General features: G+C 40.4%; 1 protein-coding gene across 1 annotated transcript; it reads right to left on the bottom strand.

Annotated features, from left to right (window-relative positions):
- Nucleotides 1-1675: 1675 nt before the first annotated feature.
- pde6c (phosphodiesterase 6C) lies at nt 1676-14603 on the bottom strand. Its single transcript, XM_022742659.1, has 22 exons — nt 13992-14603; nt 12874-13026; nt 11691-11780; nt 11359-11499; nt 11172-11246; nt 10965-11029; nt 10568-10634; nt 10028-10075; nt 9621-9770; nt 9016-9159; nt 8532-8597; nt 8034-8189; nt 7262-7369; nt 6716-6825; nt 6525-6612; nt 6332-6432; nt 5980-6087; nt 5763-5826; nt 5212-5286; nt 4989-5072; nt 4070-4223; nt 1676-3964 (listed from the first exon to the last, which is right to left on the bottom strand). The coding sequence occupies exons 1-22, from the start codon at nt 14457-14459 to the stop codon at nt 3915-3917; spliced, it is 2565 nt and encodes an 854-aa protein (XP_022598380.1). The 5' UTR covers nt 14460-14603; the 3' UTR covers nt 1676-3914.
- Between the last annotated feature and the right edge of the window lie 3072 nt (nt 14604-17675).

The following is a 17675-nucleotide window of genomic DNA, read 5'->3' as shown; positions in this document are numbered from 1 at the left end:
TGTTAGCATGCTTATGTTAGCATTTAGCTCAAAAAACAAGTGTGGTCTCACACAGCCATTAGCGTTGCTGTAGACCCTTGTTTTAGTAAGTTACAATTATCTAAATGTATATTTATGTTATATGTTGTTATATGTTGAATCTGTATCCACATCTAGTGGATACATTTTCCACAGTAGTACGGTTTCTTGCATGTGTAAAATTTCAATGAAATAGTAGTCAGTAGCAGTCTGCTCTGACTGACATACAACAAGGATTAGCTCGAGATGTCCCTCTGGCCAAGGGCAGATTGAGGCGCTACCTTAACTTCAATTTGCAGAGCAGGAAACTGGGAGATTATAGACCTTGGCTTAAATAAAGACAATTACTGTACTTCTTACTGCTCTGTCTGTCTCGCTTGAACTTTCTTCACTGCTTTCTCAGGAGAAGTCATTTACTCTGTGATTGATGGCAATGTAAACTAGCAGGTGGTTAAGTGCAATAAAAATATGGTCCATTGAGCAGTAACAGTTTGTTGTTTTCCAGTGAAGGTGGAATATGATTTTACCAATATCCTGGGAGGAATTTTTAAATCTCAAATAACAACAACTTTTTAAAATTTAAGAGGGATAGAAAACTCACAGAAAAATGAGTAGATTTGTGTTTGATATGGCTTTTCAACAAAATAAGTAGAAAATTAAATCTTTCTCTGTCCTTGACAAATCCAGAATCTATAAATATGTACAAATGCAAATAGATTTCTCTGCTGGACACGACATAGCTCCTACTTTACTGAAAAGCCCGTAGGAGCTATGGAATATGTATGGAAGCAATTTTCAAATTCCCACATCACACTTAAATGTAAGTTGCCTGTTTGACTACGATTGGCTTTCAAACTGTACCCTCAGCAGATCAATGTGAAAACAGATTTTGAAACTCTGCACATACTGTACATCATTCTGCAGAAAGAAGGTCAAACATTCAAGTGAACTAGCAATAAGCAAACACATTTTTGTGTGTGGAGCGGGTCTTTAAATTTAACATGGAAATTTTAAAGCAGGGCCCTTTGAAGAGAAGTGGGCGGCTCTGCACCCACTGACTCCTGAAGAGTCTGGGGAATGAAAGGTCATGTTGACGAGCTCAAGTGTCCCACAAAATGATAGATTACAGGGCTTCTTCTTTCTTTCCTCATGCCAAATATTCCATCTTCTCAGGGGAGGTCTCAGTAGCATCCTGCACTCAAACCACACACATACAGGGGTGCACTGCTGCTCTTAAATTTCATACATGTTCTATGGTTTATTGTATTCAAAATTGCTGTATTCTTGTTAAAATTAATACATAACAAAACACAACCTTAAGTTTTGTGCATGCCGAAACTGCAGCCGGCAGGACACAGGATGTTGAACATAGCCAGACAACACTGTATCGGGCAGAGATCAGAACCAATCCACTGATCCTCTTTCCTCCGAGGCTCATCCAGCTTTGGAGCCTCTAAGATCCCTGCACGATATGTGACTAAGAACAAGCGCTGTTGCAGCTAAGCCCAAGGTTGCTTAAGTTCCTTTTCTGTCTCTGTCTAACCTTCAAGTGCACGAGTGCGAATGAGAGATAAAGTGTCCCCCCCATTGTGCATGGCATGTGCTATACACCTTCCATATTGAGAAAAAGCAATTCTCTCTGTTCTTACACTTCCATTATATCCTTTATTTGCTTACACATATTACATCACACATACATACAGTAGAGGTCATTTCATACATCAAATGATAAGATTTCTAGTGTCTGAGAGACAGTTGATGGGATACGTAGAAAGTATACAGTGCATCATTTGGTACAAAGGATCACAGAGGATCCTTGAAGGAACCGGCTTTAGCTCAAGTGACAGCTCCTCACTTCACCTCAAGCAGCAGAAAAGGAGTTTCCAGGTAGTCCCAAAGCCATTCTGATAGGATTAAGTGCCTTTGATTGATGCCTCATTGATTAGAGGAGATGACATTGTGTAACAGGCATTTGAGAGACACAGCTTGTCGTTGCTAAAAGTGTTTCAGAAAGTGCACGGGAGGTGGGGGGTTGGGGGGTGGGTGTACTGTCAATCTACATGCATGACTAGCTCAAGTTCAATTCAAGTATACATGTTTGAAGAGGTTCTGTGGGGAGAGTCACCCTGAGATGCCGTGACTCATCTCACTGTTGCATCAGTGCTGAAAGAAGAAGCACGGGACTTTGGCCTGAACAATCATACAGTCAATGATGCTGCAGCATCATTTTTTAAATACATTTATAAACATGAGTCATCTGCACATTCATATGATAAGGCTTGGTAGCCTGCTTTACCTCCTCTGTAAGAAGGGTATTTAAAGTCTAAAGCTGTGTGGATCTCAAATGCTGGCTGGCAATCAAATCAAATTCTATCAAATCTTCTTACAGGAGAGGTAGATCTACTGTTCCCTGTTTAACTGCGACTCCTGTCTCCTCTGAAGAAGCAAGGGTTGCTTTTACATCCTTAAAATAAGTTTTATGCTTCAGTTATTATTAAGTTTACACAATGTACATTTTACAATTGCTATGTTATAAACTATATACATGTGAAATCATGCACGTTTAAAAGAAATCTTTTGTGACTTGATATTGAATTGTAAGTTTGTTCTAAACATTGGTGTAAATATTATGTAAATTACCATTTTCAGTTATTTTTCCAGGTTGTTGGATACAAGTTAAACAGCTCACAGGTTGTTCATCAATGCTGACGATAAAGTTGCACAAATTCAAAACATATTCTTGATGCCTGAATGCGGTTTTAGTGTGCATTTGTTCACAGATTCAGAACACCATCTCTCAAAGCTGGCCTCGTCTCTAACTCACCATCCATGAGGACAGTTGAAGTACAAAATTCTCAGACAAAGAATCAAAAAAAATATATATATAGATAGATTGCATATTAAAACATACCCTTACATAACTCACCTGCGCCTTTGAGGTAAGAAAACATCAGCCCTTGTTGATGGAGTGTTAACAGATCCTTTAGATTGCAGTTTCCCTCTTTTTGTGTTCATGAAATCAATCATCTCATTCAATGTTATCCAAGCTACTTAAACTGTTAACCAAAAGCATAGTCCTAACCCACTTCCTCTGACCCCTGTAAGTATAAAGTTCTGTGCTTATTGTCCCTGCCTGCCCTCCCGCCTTCTGTGCATGGCCTGCCACTGCCAGAACAGCAGCAGCTAAGTGCATTGTGCGAACTACAGTACTCATATACTGTGTGGTGAGTGACTGCCAATAGGAATCCTGTGTGAAAATTATTGCTTTGGCATGGATACACACCCACATGCAGTACATGTAGTAGTCTATTCAAGCGATTCATACTTAAAAGGTTGTGCTTTAGCTCGACTTGGAATGTATGACTACAGCTAATGAGCTTCTCCAACCATGGTTTCAAACCATGCATGTCAGGAGGGTTTTGATTATTGCTATATTAAGGGGAACTACATGTTGTCCGTGTGTATATTGCTTTTCAATTGTTCATGGTTGTGTGTTGTACGAAGCAGAGGAAGGAGGAAGTTTCAAGTACATCGCACCTTCAGAGTCAAACAGCTTCTCTTGCAGTCAGAGTCCCATCATTACTTCTTGGTGATGTTTCTGACTCTCCGTGGAGAATGGTTAAACTTGCCTAATCTGGACTGGACTGTAGACCAGACCTGACTACACTAGACTGAAGTAGGCTAGACTGGACCAGGCCAGCTCAAACAAGGCTGGACTGGACTGCACAAGAGCGGACAGCACCTAACCAGTGAGAACTACGCTGATGTAGATCAGACCAGACCGAGCTAGCCTAGCAGAGTTCCAACTAGATGACTTGTCCAGAATTATAGGCTAGCATAGCCTAGACTAGTCCTAGTTAGACCGCAATCAGTCCAGATCCAAGCACTGGAGGAATTTAGCAGATGGTGCAGGTCTTTGACTTCCCTCCATCGCCTCCACCACCAGCTAGATAAACACACAGAAATAACAAAGATATATAAATACAGGATCACTCTCAACACTGATCTTTTATCAGACCATGAACTGGATCATAGTGTAGGTTTTCTTTACCTTTCTTGGCTTCCTCTTCTTCCAGTTTCTTCTTCTCATCCTCGATGGCCTTCATCTTTGCGTTGTACACCTCGGCCAGCTCGGCCCAGTGTGACCTGTTGTTGTTCAGACCATCGAACATGGGCGTGATCTCCTTGTGGAACCTGGAGAACTCCTGACAAATGGAGGGAAACACACTACATGTTAAGTATTTGTTATTCACAGAGGGAGAAGTCCACAGGGGATGCCTGACACATGTTCATTGTTATGCATGTTGCCTATGTGCGTGTTCTTCTCCACATACCATCCTGACAGCTAGCTAACATTCCTGCTGAGCTGGGTTCAACGGGTTCATCTCTATACATCCTGTTATCCAGCCTAAGATGGTTAAACCTACAACAACACCCCTGTAAAGCTTATAAAGAGACTGTATGAGACTTTGTGACACAGTCGCATCAAATCCTAAACTTATACAGCCAGCTTTAAAGATCAGTGTTCACAGCACAGTCAGAGCTCAGCATGACATTAAATATTGTCTTGAAAACATAAGTCACACTTTAAACTAAACTGAAGCCTTGGAGTAAGGTTAATAAATGGGTTTAGTTGCTTTTAAGGTTTACATTTGTAAAGTTCTTTCTTCTTGCAAGTAACAAAATTGACTAAACTGAAATGAGTCAAAACAATTCATGGGCAGAATCTGTTTTTTTATGGTGCTTTTCTTCCCTTTGCAGAAAATCAAAATCAAATCGAGGCTGGATTAAATGCCGACATCCCTGTTAGATTGTGTGTGTGCTTGGATTCCAGCAGTTACAGATGAACTGTTGCAACACAGACACAGGGGAAGACACAATCCGTGTCTGTGTCACTCCTTCTTCAATGTGTATAATGAACATACCTGTCTTTAGTTGTAGGAACTGAATGGTGTAAAAACTATCATTACCTTGTATACGAATGAGCACACAAAGTCAATGAAGCCGCACTGCATCTTGGGTAGCTGTTCGGCACAGTTTCTGTCCATCATGGGCTGGAGAGAGACAGAGGAGAGATTTTCAGGTGTAAAAAAAGGGAGGTAAATTTTTTTTAAATCACAGCCTATAAAAAAAAAAAAAAAAAAAAGAAAGTAGTGTGTAAGTGATGTGAAAGAAAAGGGCTAAAACTCTTACAATTGGTTGTTGGTCCAAAACAGTTCTCTCCAAATCTCCCTGTTCCCAGAATTCAGCAGCGACCATCAGAGCCACCTGGAGACAAACAGACAGAAGAATAAAGAATGAAAAAGGGAAATAAAGGACAAATAGAGGAGGAAAGGATTGTGAGTGAGAAGGGGGAAAAAAACACATCAATTCAGCCTCAGGATATTCTTCTCTGTAAAGCTTCTTTTCTGTAAAGCTTTTAGCATTTGATCTCAAAGTAACAACCAAAGCTATAATACAAGTGGCCTATTAAACCCAGCTTGTTTTTGTTGCCATGGCTTTGTAATAAAACGATTGTAGCTCTATATATTGTCTGGAAGTAATAACCTGATAAAAGACTGAAGGGAGGCAGGATGGAATAAATGTGAAGTAAAAAAACTGAACTGGTTGCTGTTAGCAGAACAAACTACATTAAAAAGCTATTATGTGTATTGTTTGCTCCTGTGCTTTCTGTGACCGCTTTGCTTCTTGCAAGCTTCTCTTTATATTTCTAAAATCAGCCAATGTGAAGCCTGGTCACCCACCTTGCTCTGTACCTCCCAGGGTTTGGTGATAGCCGATAAGTCACAGCCTGTCATCATCATGGCCCTGGAGGTGCGAGACATACAGACAGTCATGGAAGAGAAGATGACACCCTGCCAGTGATGCTGATGCTTTGCAAGGGTCTGCTGTCTGACAAATACATTTCAAAGTAAACTGGACAACAGTGGTGTTATCTTCTTGCCCGAGTCAGATACATACATGATGATTTCCTTCCTGGTGGGGTTGTTGGAAATATAGGCAATGGCCTCCTTTTCATCTGCCATCGGCTCTGTGGCATTCACAATGTTTTGGAACATGGTTCTCTTTCTGCGTGAGGACAAACAAGATGAAATAAAGGACAGTCAATCAGACCAAAGAAAATAACAAATACACAAATTGATTCCAATAAAAAACCTCCTGAGTCAGCCAAAAAGGAGGACAAAGGGAGACAGTCAAACATCGACCAGGTGTAGCTAAACTTTTGAGCAACATCAGCTATAGTCAGCCAGTCTTCCACTAGCATTATCTCACGTCCAGCACTAGCTGGGGCTGAATGTTTCCGAAAACCTACTTGAAATAAAGGGCCAGATCAGTGGCGATGATACAGACGTCAAACATGTGCTGCACATTCTCAAACTGGCGCTTCTGGAGGTTGCAGAAGATGTTCAGGTTCTGCAAGAGACAACGAAGAGTGGTCAAAATGTCTGTCGGGTTTTCCCTAAGTGAGTCTGTTATTTAACTCTTTGACCGATGCCGTGTCGTACCTCCTCTCCCATGAGTATCTTGCTGAACTCCAAGTGGTGCCTCTCCATAATGGAAGAGCCGTGAAGTTTGGCCAGAGGAGCTGCACTCCTACAAACAAAACAAGACAAAGATAGGAAAATAAATTGACACGCATTGCACGCACATATCTGCACTTTCGAAACACAAGCAGAACAAATGAATTTTGACTTGCTTTGTCTGGTAGAGGTTGTTGGTTCCTCTGTGGTCGATATCATGGCAGAAAGCAGCAGCCACCATGGCAAAGGCATCTAGATCAGAGTAGTACTTCCTCAGCCTTCCTGTCTGGAAGAGGAATGCAGGTATTTGTGTGTGTGAGTGTGGTATAGATTGTAGCCACCTATAAAATGATCTGTCCTGTCCATGGTGACAATTACATTCTCATCTGTAGCCTGTTTCTAGACCTTTTAAACCCTGAATCAGCTTAATATTGGACATTATCAGTACTCATTTTAAGCACAATAATGTGATCATTAGACATGATTCCACCTGTATTAGTGAAATACTCAATTAGCTTTATGAAGAAATAAAACATGTTACGGGCCTATGTAAGTGGTTTAATTTAGCATAGCGGCCTGTTTAACTGTCACCAGATGTTATATACTGTCCCATAAGCTGCAGAGTCAAAGTTATTGGGATCACTGGATGTCTATATGAAACAGATAGAAGATACTCCTGTTCATTCGTAAGCTAGTTAGGCAGATGCTGCACAGACGTTTACCTGGAGCAGGCAGAACATGGTGTGGCCAACGTTGAAGCCGTGCCTCCAGTTGTGGTAGGTGATGGCACGGTAACCCTTCCTCACTGTGTACATCCACCTGGTCAGTGTCTGAGAGGGAGAGGGTGGGTATTATTCAGAGAACGAGGTCAGGGAAAAGACAAAGTGAGAAGGATGATAAATGTAATTTTTCCAGAGGGCATTCAGATGAGCTGTAACCCAGTGTGTTGTACTCATGTAGCCCTTGTGCTTAAGGAAATCCACTCTGCCTTCCCAGCTACACCGCTGGGTATCGCTCAGATTTGTAGCTACAGCATATGCTTCGAGAGGTTAATTAAGGATCACACCTACTTGTCTTTTCCCTGCAAAACAGAGCCATGGCAGTTTGCCCGTCAGCCCAAAAGATTCACAGATGTTACTTAACACTCTGCTTCTCTGAGGCTCATTGTCTCTCTTCCTAACGTATTTTAAAATAGACACATTTCATAATTTTTTTTTTTTTTTAAAAGTAAATGAGTTCCAAATGATTTCCCCGTGGATTTGACTGTATGTTTGAACTCACTGCAAGGTTCATTTAATGGCAAATGACAGCAAAAAAAAAAAAAAGCCCCTCAAAGCCATAAAAAAAAAAAAAGAATCACACACAATCACACAATTATATCTCAGCTAAACAATGGCAGCATTTCAGAAAAAAACATCTGGTGATCCCCTCAGAAAAGCCACCATCAAGAGCTTCCTTTTAGGGTAGACTCATCGATATAAGCGCCTGACTCACCTCGGGAGGAACTTTAAACTTTTCAACAACTCCGAGCTCAAAGAACATGCGAATGCCGGCCTTGATGAGGTCAGCCTCTGTAACGGGGAAGTCACTGAAGGAGAACAGGTACAGGCTCTCTCCATTGACGTTGTCAGCTGGCGGGCAGGTTGCTCTCTGCACAAACACCACACAGACGGCAAGCATGACTCCTTCAGCACTCAAAAAAGCCAAGATGACTACATGATTACACTGTGTGTGTTTTACGAATTGACACGCTTCAGATAGTTAACAGTAAAGAAAATGATTATTTCACATTACATATTACATTTTACAGTGGAAATTGAACTCCTAAATGAGGCTGATAGTTAATAATAATATGCACATTCATCATTTTATGCATGCATTTATTCATTTTGCGTGTGCCTGTGCATGCCTGTGATGACTGTATTAATACTACAGTATGTATTGTTTTCACAGAGTTTCAGTATTTTTTCTGGAGGATCAAAGAAAACATACCAATAGTTTGTACATCTCTTTCGCGTCGCAGTCTTCAGGCTCCGCACCAAACTTTTCATTGGTGTTCTGGTTATAAAAGAGAGAACAATCAATTTGAAATTAAATTTACATTCTACCCACAAACACGCTGCCATCATCTATAACAATTTAGAGCTTGAATTCTTACATCTGCTACAAAAAGAAGTAAATGCATTCAAATGTCATGTTTTCAGACACTGCAGACAAGTACTCCAAGCTGTAACCTTGTAAACCGCCGTGTCATCATCTCAAATGTTAGCTGCCAAGTGGATAAACGATCCATCAGAGCTTCTATTAGTCCTCTAATAGCTGCCACTGGAGGACTGCTACTCAAAAAGCTATTCATGCTGGATTAACCTTTGACTACTTTTAATTCTTGCTTGAGAGGCTTCTTGAGCAAATGTTGAGAGATCAAAGGTAGGCCTCTGGAGAGAAAGTGTGGGGGGAAACTCAGGTTGACACTGACCAGAATGGACTGCAGCTCATCTTTGGTGCATTTGGTCTGGTACAGGAGCATCTCCTGGGCGATTTCTTTCCTCCACTCCATACGGTTCAGCCTGTCGTAGGTGTCGCAGTTCAGCACTGACCAGCCCAGGAACTGTGTCAGGGCCTGGAACAAACAATGAGAGTGAGAAAGAAAGAGAGGAATGAAACATATCCAAACAAAAAAGAAGAGAACTGGTCCCTTCTATTCTACCACCCTGATGTATTTATAATTATTGTTATTACTTCTTTAATTAAGCTGATAAATGCACTGATAGTTCTACATACTTTTCTTCACTTGACCACAGCAACCTCCATTTGTCAAAGCAATATGAAGTTACTGCTGTTTTGGCAGCGTTTCTTCATTAACATGCAAATTTATGCTGCAACACGCTACCAAAAAAAGAACGAATCTCTCCCTCTGTAGGGGGAGACCTGTGGTGTAAAGTGTTGACGAGAGTGCGTCTACACACACATACACACAGACAGACAGACAGACAACATGATACCCAAAATGAGACATTCTGTATGATGGCGAGAGAGAGAGAGAGAGAGAGAGAGAGAGAGAGAGAAATGCATGGTGCTGACCTCAGTGATCTGTTCATCGTGTTCATCAAATGGTTTGCCATCTTTCCTGTTGAAGAAAGTGGCGATGCCCACGATTTCTTCCTTCTTGTTGACAATGGGCAGCGACAGGACGTTCTTGATGACAAAGCCCGTTTCGTCCACAGCCTCTTTCTGAAAGACATTGAAATAAATCTTTTTGAATCAGGGCTCCAATTCTTCCTGAATACGAGCATCAAGACAGTGCGATATGAAAGCAGCATATTGCGCAGGGCAACGTCTGAATGTGTACATTATCAGTAAAAGTGTAACACAGCAGATGGTGACGTTCATTCTATCGTGTGCATATGTGGAATACGGGTGGCCATGTACAAGTGCATGGGTGTCCTGTATGTTGCTTTAAAGCAAATGGACGGTTAAAGTGTAATCACCTGGAAAGTGAAGAAGTCATCTGCAGCCACGTTCATCATGTTGCAAATCTGCACTCACATGGAAAACATTTGTTGTTTTGTTATTAGTATTTGTTACATATCTGCTTATAAAATCAATCATTGTCATAATTGTTATGTGAATAATATCTTAGCTTGTTATAGCTTACTTTACATTTCTAATTTACAGAATGGAATTACAGTATGTTCATTATAGTTTTTTTTTTTATCTAAATGGAGTAGGCATCCTGTTATGTATTCAGTGCCTTAAACTGACCCTTAACTGAACCCAAGCCACAAATACGCTCCACCAACCCAACCACTGACCTACATAACTCGGCTTATTTTGTGGAGCAAAATTGTTAAATGTGGAGTGACATACTCTTTTGCCCATTGTATGTTCAGCTCCATCTCTGCCTCTCCACTCTTACTTCATTTTTATGTTACTGTCACTGTATGTCTCTCTATGTCTTTACAGTCATTCTTTTATTATTCTAGTGATTTGGGTAATGAATTGCCCTGCAGCAGCCTGGAGAGACTTACAAAGCCATTCTCTGCGACATAGGTTGGTAGCCCGCTGACTAAAGCCCAGTGATCTGCAGGTGGACCACTGAAAGATAGAAACACAGAGTTGTGTGAGCTGGATTGAGCAAATGAATCCCTGAGAAGCATGTTAAACAGTGCTGACGCTCCACCTTCAGCTCAAATTTACTCAGCTATTGCATCACGTTAGTTCCCAAATAACACTCCTCAGAAACCCTCAGAACTGTCTGTGGTTCAAATACCAGACAGATGCAGAATTAATGGGTGGGCAAGCACGATTGTCTCATGTGTTTTAAAATGCATTGGATGCCTCCATTTAATAAACTATAACAGGTGGACTCTGTAATGTACTAAATTAGTTTGGGTGCATTTATAGCATGTAATTAATGCTGCTTACGGTATGACTTTGATTTCTTCTTTAGCTTCCAGGAGGTAGTCAATGATCTTGTAAAAGATGACTTCCTGTATGAAAAGGAGAAGCCTGTTAGAAATGACTGATCGTCTTCAAACTATGTTAGACAATGAAAAAGTTAAAAGAGAGTAGAATTTAAAATTCCACACGTGACAAAAACTGATGTAATGAGGAGGAAAATGAGTTTGTTACCCTGCCATCTGGCGTCTTTGGTCCTTTATAGGGTTCCACATCACCCAGTTTAACTGGCCATTCATCATAGAATTCCTACAGGAAGAAAAACACAGACAGTATTGGTTTTAAGTTATTTACGCCTGTAGCCATTAACGCTATCAACTCAATCCAGTCCGCAAAACTGAATCTATTCTGCATTACCAACCTTCTCTTTGGTCATGTCCAACAGGCCCACTGAGTATCGTTCGCATTGTAGATATGTCCTTACGGTGTAGAGCGCCTTGTGGAACTGTCTTTCAATGTCTGTCAACTCCTCAAACACTTTACTGGCTGACCAGAGCAGCACCTGTGAGCAAAGAATGGAGGTAATTCAATGTTCATTTTTATAGTATGAGCATTCTATGATTTAAAAATACCAACAGACAGATAACAGTGGGGGTGACAGGAGAGTCCCACTGGATAACATCACAGTACGGCACACCCACTCTCTCACCCCCACTTCCCTTTTATTTATCGAATAGCAACGGTTCAGTTTACCTGACTTCTCCTGGACTCCACATTGAACATGTAGGCTGTGAAATGCTGCAAGGTGATGACTTGAGCAAAGTTCATGTACTTGTGGAAGAGCTAAGAACAAAATCAGATTTGAGGTTTCATCAATACACGGCAGCAGATTTAAGACAATGGCACATGTAAAAATGTTTAAAAGCAGTACAGATTTGACTAAGAAAAGGTGTGATTTGTCATATTAAGAGAACAGAACATAGGATGCTGCTCACATATGATGACATTTAGATTTGACAGATCAGAAAACATTGGCTTAAACTAAACTCTTTCTTGTGAATCACACATCATGAGGTCATTTAAGTCCACGTTTAGCTAATCTTTATACAGATTGCCCATTATTTGGACATGGGTTTACATAGATCTATGTTACATTAGTCACACATGCAAGTGTTCGCAGGCTGATAAAATGACCAAGCCCTTTGATGATTGATCACGTAAATATGAGTGTGTTTTTTAAAGTTTACACATCTGAGAGAAAATGGGCAACAAGAAAGAGAATTACCTAACACAAAGAATACTGAGATATCAGACACTATAACACATCTTAGTAGTTAAAACCTTTACCCTGTGCATCATTTCTGCCAATCATCTCCTTAAATCTCTTTTTCAGTTCTTGTTCTAATGACTGAGAATCACGTTACGCATCATTCTTTATGGAACCATGCTTCAGTGAGAATGTATGGCCTTTGAATAACAAGAGACAGTAGTGAATGTTATAGATAACATATTCCTGGTTAATTCATTTTGCCTTTTTTTTTAGCTGAATGCTCAAAAGCAACCGAATCACGTCAGTCGGGTCTGATTGATTCTCACTGATCATAATGGTTGTGTTTTGCACCCTACTGGTGAGATGTAATTACAGCAATAATCTTTATTTAGCTGCAAATTTCAAGTGGCAGAGCACAGGCTTTTTAAAGTAGCAGACAAGTAACAGTACCGTAACAGATAATTCATGCAAAATAGGGTGTATTGTGACTGATATTTCTTATTCCAAAGAGGACACAATAAATACAGTTCAAGTACCTCTATCTGATACTGTAATAGGCAAATTTAAGTTCAATTTATTAAACAGTCAGAGTTTCCAAAACCTGTTCAAGCTCACTGAGTCACTACTGATAAGAGTGAATATTAATGTTTAACTGTGTGTTCTTACAGCCTCATCCTCTGGGGTGAACGTATCGGCTCCTATTTTGTTTAGCGCCATGATGACTCCAATGCATTCTTTTTCAGCCACCAGAGGGAAAGTGAGCATGCATTTGGTCTTGTATCCAGTCTGTTTGTCCACAAAGTCACAAAACTTTTGATTCTGGATCAAGAGACAAAGAAAACTTCAAATCAGTTGTGCTTAAATATAACATCATTAACATACAGCAACACAATTAAAACTGTTCGTTTCATTCTATGCAGTTTCCTGTTTTTTTCATGTGCTCATGAACTGCCTGTCAGATTGAAAGATTTATCATCATAATGTATCTCACACTCACAGATACAGGGCGCCACACTGTTTGATCTTTATTTAAAAAACATAAACTACAATTGGTTGTTTGTTCAGTGATAAATATTCAATTATACTCTATCATTAGCAGCATAAGACAAAAAAGCTACATACACATTTGTCAATGGACTAGATGGGTCAGTATTCTTCAGATGACTATTATAATAATCTAGTAGGGAATGTAGGTTTCATAGTTTTCATTAAATTTGTTGCATGCTAAAATTATGTAATGTAAAATAAAACCCTTTCCTTAATATGTTGTATCACTGATTTTCAGTTTGTATATCACTCTATTCAATATCATTAGATGGATTATGTGGGATTATTTGAATCCCTGCAGGTAGCCTACATCTTCAAAGCAGTAACAGCAAGAATTTCAAGTGTTAGCCTAAATATATAAATACAGGCAGAGCAGAATAAAAAAAACAAAAACAAACTGTATGACACTTCTATCAGCTCCGCACTGAATAGACAAACGTGTGGTGGTAATTTATTAATCAGTCTGTAAATTTGTGCATCTCATACTACGCACATTTAGAAAGAAAATATAGGCTGCTATGAGAGGGACACTAATTTGTGTGGCCTACAGTCCAGCCAATGACCCTCAGCTGACAAAGTCAAGTTTATAAAACAATAAATTTAAGTGATTTCGTCTTTTTAAAGGTCCACCAAACCTACACTGCTCATCTTCACTAATAACTTTACAGTGCACAGGCCGCATCGCCATATCATTTTTGACAAAATCTGAATCCCGCGGCTACTTCACTGCTCCTCACCTTTGTGACGTCAGGAATGTTTTGGGGCTTTTTGGATTGTGCCGTGAAACCGACAATACCCATATCGAGAGGGAACACAATTTCACCCTGCGGATGGACCAAGTTTGCCTCATATTTGGATGTTGGAGTCACGTCAAAGAGGCAAGTGTACAGCTCAGGTATTCCGTTTCTGGACCGGCATGAGTAGAAACTGATCCTGTCGGCCTGTATTATCAGGGCCACTCTCTGCAACACTTTATGAAGGGAGGGCTCCATGTCTCCCTGTTTCTGCATCTCCTGGACCAGCTCGAAGATGATGGCGGCTTCTTGCACGGAGTTAACATCCTTGAAAGATGCGGTGTCTTTGACGTCGACAGGTGCAGAAAAGGCGGCGGTCAGAGCCTCCGCGCGCAGCTTCTTATCGAAGTATTCTTTGGCGAACTGAGGGTTGTTCTCCAGGTATTTCTCCACGCTATCCTTGTCTGCCATGTTGAAATTGTGTGTATTCTTGTGTTCCTTTCACAGAAGCATCACCTGTGGTGAAATGTCGAGACGAAGAGGAAACAAGTGTTTTTGTGCGGCCTACAGGGTAGGGTTGCTCAGTAGCATCCGTCTGCGCGGACGTGCATCCTCCACCACGGTCCCCGAGGGAGTCACTAATGCATCCTGTGTCCGCCGACAGACAGAACAGTAAAGAGTGCGGCTTAGAGGCTGAAAGGATCAGAGTGGCCGCTAATTAATTTGACGTCATGACATTAAAAGCCCTGCTCTAAGCGTCCTTAACCCGCAAATCCCAACGCTGATCATTTTATACCTGAGGAGGACACAGGCGCGAGGGAGACTGTGGTCAGGTCAAACGCCAGGTTGGATGTATGGGCTACATCAGGAAAGGACAGTGGTAATGAGATCAGAACTATCTTGTCTTTGAATTTTATTTTAACTCGGCTGGAAAAACCTCCAAGGAAAGACGAAACAAAACTGAAGAATCAATGTGGCCACATGGGTTAAGGCAGTTTTTTTTTTAACCAAGTCCTTCACATGACATACACACCATGAAAGTTTATTAAATTAATTTAAGTTAAAACACTAGTCTGTGTGTAGTGCCCCATGTAGCTGCCCCAGTTGCCAGTGAATGCAGTTGCTCCAAACTCAAGTCTTTCCTAAGCCAGTTACTGGACTCACATCATTAGCCTACTGTTCCAATCCAACATTTAATGTGTCATCCTTGTTTACAACACTTATTAAACAATCTGAGCAATCTGGACACATGGCAGGAGCCATACTTGATTCTAACAACCTCTTGGTGAGCCAAACCTGCATCAGGTATTAGCACTGTTCTATCCTTGTTGCTTTTAGTACAGTGGAAGTAGTACCTAAATAGTGTCTGCCACTAATGGTAGCCTATCTAAAACTCTGTGTGAGGAGCCTACCTGTGTTCGCTAATGAAATTGCCATCATCATGGAGGTATCAGTCCTGGAACTGGGAATCAGCCAATTAGCGGGACTGGGATGTCTGAGAACAAGGCCCTAAACAAAGATGGCTGGCTATTATTAACTAAGCACACCGCCTGGTTAGCTGCTGGCAGGCTGGCAAGACAAAGGGCTCCCCACTATTTTTTGCTGTGGGGATTAAGGCAAGCTTATCAAGGGGGAAACTACAAAAGGTGTGGGTGTGTGGATGTGAGACATTGTGGATATAAATAAGAGCAGCTGATTTCACAGTTGTAGAAACCAGTTGGTTTTTTAGATATTATGACACCAAAGAGGAAAGACGGCATGCAAACAGCAGATAGGCATGGCAGCTAAATGTAGTGATAGAAATAGTTCTGATAACCAATACCGGTATTATGTGTTTTAAACTGAATGGTATTGGTTACCATGTGATTATTAACAGTTTTTTGGCACGTGCATATTACATTGACAATAATGTTTACTGAACAGTAGCCACTGGGGCAAGAGTTATCAATTACAGGATGATGGAACATTAGATTTCCTTACATTTCCCATCATTAAATTCAGTCAGTTGCTTTAAAGACTCAAAAACGGTCAGAAAACTGAAAAGAATTATTCTGAAAAGTTCTTCTGTTATGCAATATTACTGTAAAATGAAAAACTAAAACTAAATAGCTTGTAAAAAGGCCTCAGGTGATGTAATTTACTTGGTGCAGGCTCCACACTTCAAGTTATTACCAGTTTATAAACTACAACTCTATAATCAATTTCATGCAATACTATCTTTGTGAAGTATGTTGACAGGTACTGTAGACCATAGGTAGTGGTGGTGTTGGGTTGCACTGCATTATATTTATGTGGGTGGACAAAAACGCTGGTAAAAATACTACTTCCATGTTGTGCTATTGCTCTGCTCAAAGCTCCAAAGCTCAGATGGAAGCAGTGTATTCAGCCTAGAGGTCTTTTTCCCAATCCTCCAGTTTTATAAGGGATCATTTGGGATTTTGAGTTACTTAAGTTTCACAGCCCATCAAAACAAGAAACTGACTGACTGACCACTTACCACTACACAACCCAAAATGTTAAATGTAAACACAACCCTAGCAGCGTATCATATAACGTATATCGTTTATTGGCCAATCTCCATGATTATGAAATGTTGCACCGCCTCTGGCCAAATTCCAGCCGCTATTATTTCTGCTCAAAATGAGTGATTGCACTGTTTTCAACTGGCCAGGGCTTTGGTTATGCAAGCTGCAGATGTTTGGCTGCGCTGTGCTCTTCTATTCAACCAAGACCTCAAAGGACTGGTTACATGATCTCAGTGCAAAACAACAGCACTTTGTAAAAATTATGCCACAGTAGATTTAAGTCAGATGAAATACAGATCAGTGCTCGACACATTTTAACTGTGTAAACCTGGAACAGCAAAATTAAAACAAGTCACAAACTGTTTGACCCTGATCTTGGGAAAACGGTGTGTTTTTTTAATTAGGAAATAAAGAGGTTCTTGAATACACAAAACCACATTAATATGGGAGCCATTTCCTTTATCTTCATATTCACTGGAGTGACTAATTAACTTTCTTTAGTGCTATAAACATTTTCCCAAAAAATAAAAAAAAACACAATCGATCCCTGATTGACTCTTTGAATTACAACAATGCTTCGAAAGCAGAGATGCTAGGATAGATTTCACTGATGTGAATCAGTCTCAGATTTGTAATATAAAAGGAATGTTCATGGCAGATAAACTTGTTTCCATGATCCACGTTGTTGATAATTTAACAAGTGACATTACTCCTGTTTTCAATCTGAATGTCACAAGCATTATCAGCTAGCTCACACATTATCCCATCATCATTGTTGAAATTCCCGTCTCTGTGCTTAGAAAAGATGTTATTACCTCTCTTTGACATTGATTATTTGCTGTTGAAAGTCCGCCACTCTGTCCACCATTTATACAAACACAAAGCTGCAAGTTATAAAGTAGTCCCTTGAAATCATCATGTGATGCTACAGGAAGCACACTCGCCTTTTGTAACATTTCCTTGGTAAAAAAAAAAAAAAGAAAGGAGAAAAGGCTGAAATGTGCATTTAGTGCAACCCAGCTTTTCCACACGAAAAAAGGGGGTTCAGTCTATGCACACAAAAACATTTCACTCAGATTTATGATGTTAAAGTGTAGGTTTGTCCTCTTGGCTTTGCTAGTGGCTGCTTTCATAAGACCAAGAAAGCCTCAGCAGTTCTGTC

This window comes from Seriola dumerili, unplaced genomic scaffold (genome assembly GCF_002260705.1).
Source record: "Seriola dumerili isolate Sdu_G_001 unplaced genomic scaffold, Sdu_1.0 BDQW01000068.1, whole genome shotgun sequence".
NCBI classification, from domain to species: Eukaryota; Metazoa; Chordata; class Actinopteri; order Carangiformes; family Carangidae; genus Seriola; species Seriola dumerili.
The sequence above is the reverse complement of the archived record's forward strand: the minus strand, read 5'-3'. Positions and strand labels throughout refer to the sequence as shown.

What these genes read in the sequence shown, in the direction of transcription:
- pde6c (XM_022742659.1), bottom strand. Translation starts at nt 14,459, where the DNA reads ATGGCAGACAAGGATAGCGTGGAGAAATACCTGGAGAACAACCCTCAG. An exon ending in AAGAGATGTACAAACTATTG is followed by an intron (nt 8,190 to 8,531) that starts GTATGTTTTCTT and finishes GTGTTTGTGCAG; the next exon opens with AGAGCAACCTGCCCGCCAGC. An exon ending in AACAACCTCTACCAGACAAA is followed by an intron (nt 6,613 to 6,715) that starts GCAAGTCAAAAT and finishes TTTTGTTTGTAG; the next exon opens with GAGTGCAGCTCCTCTGGCCA.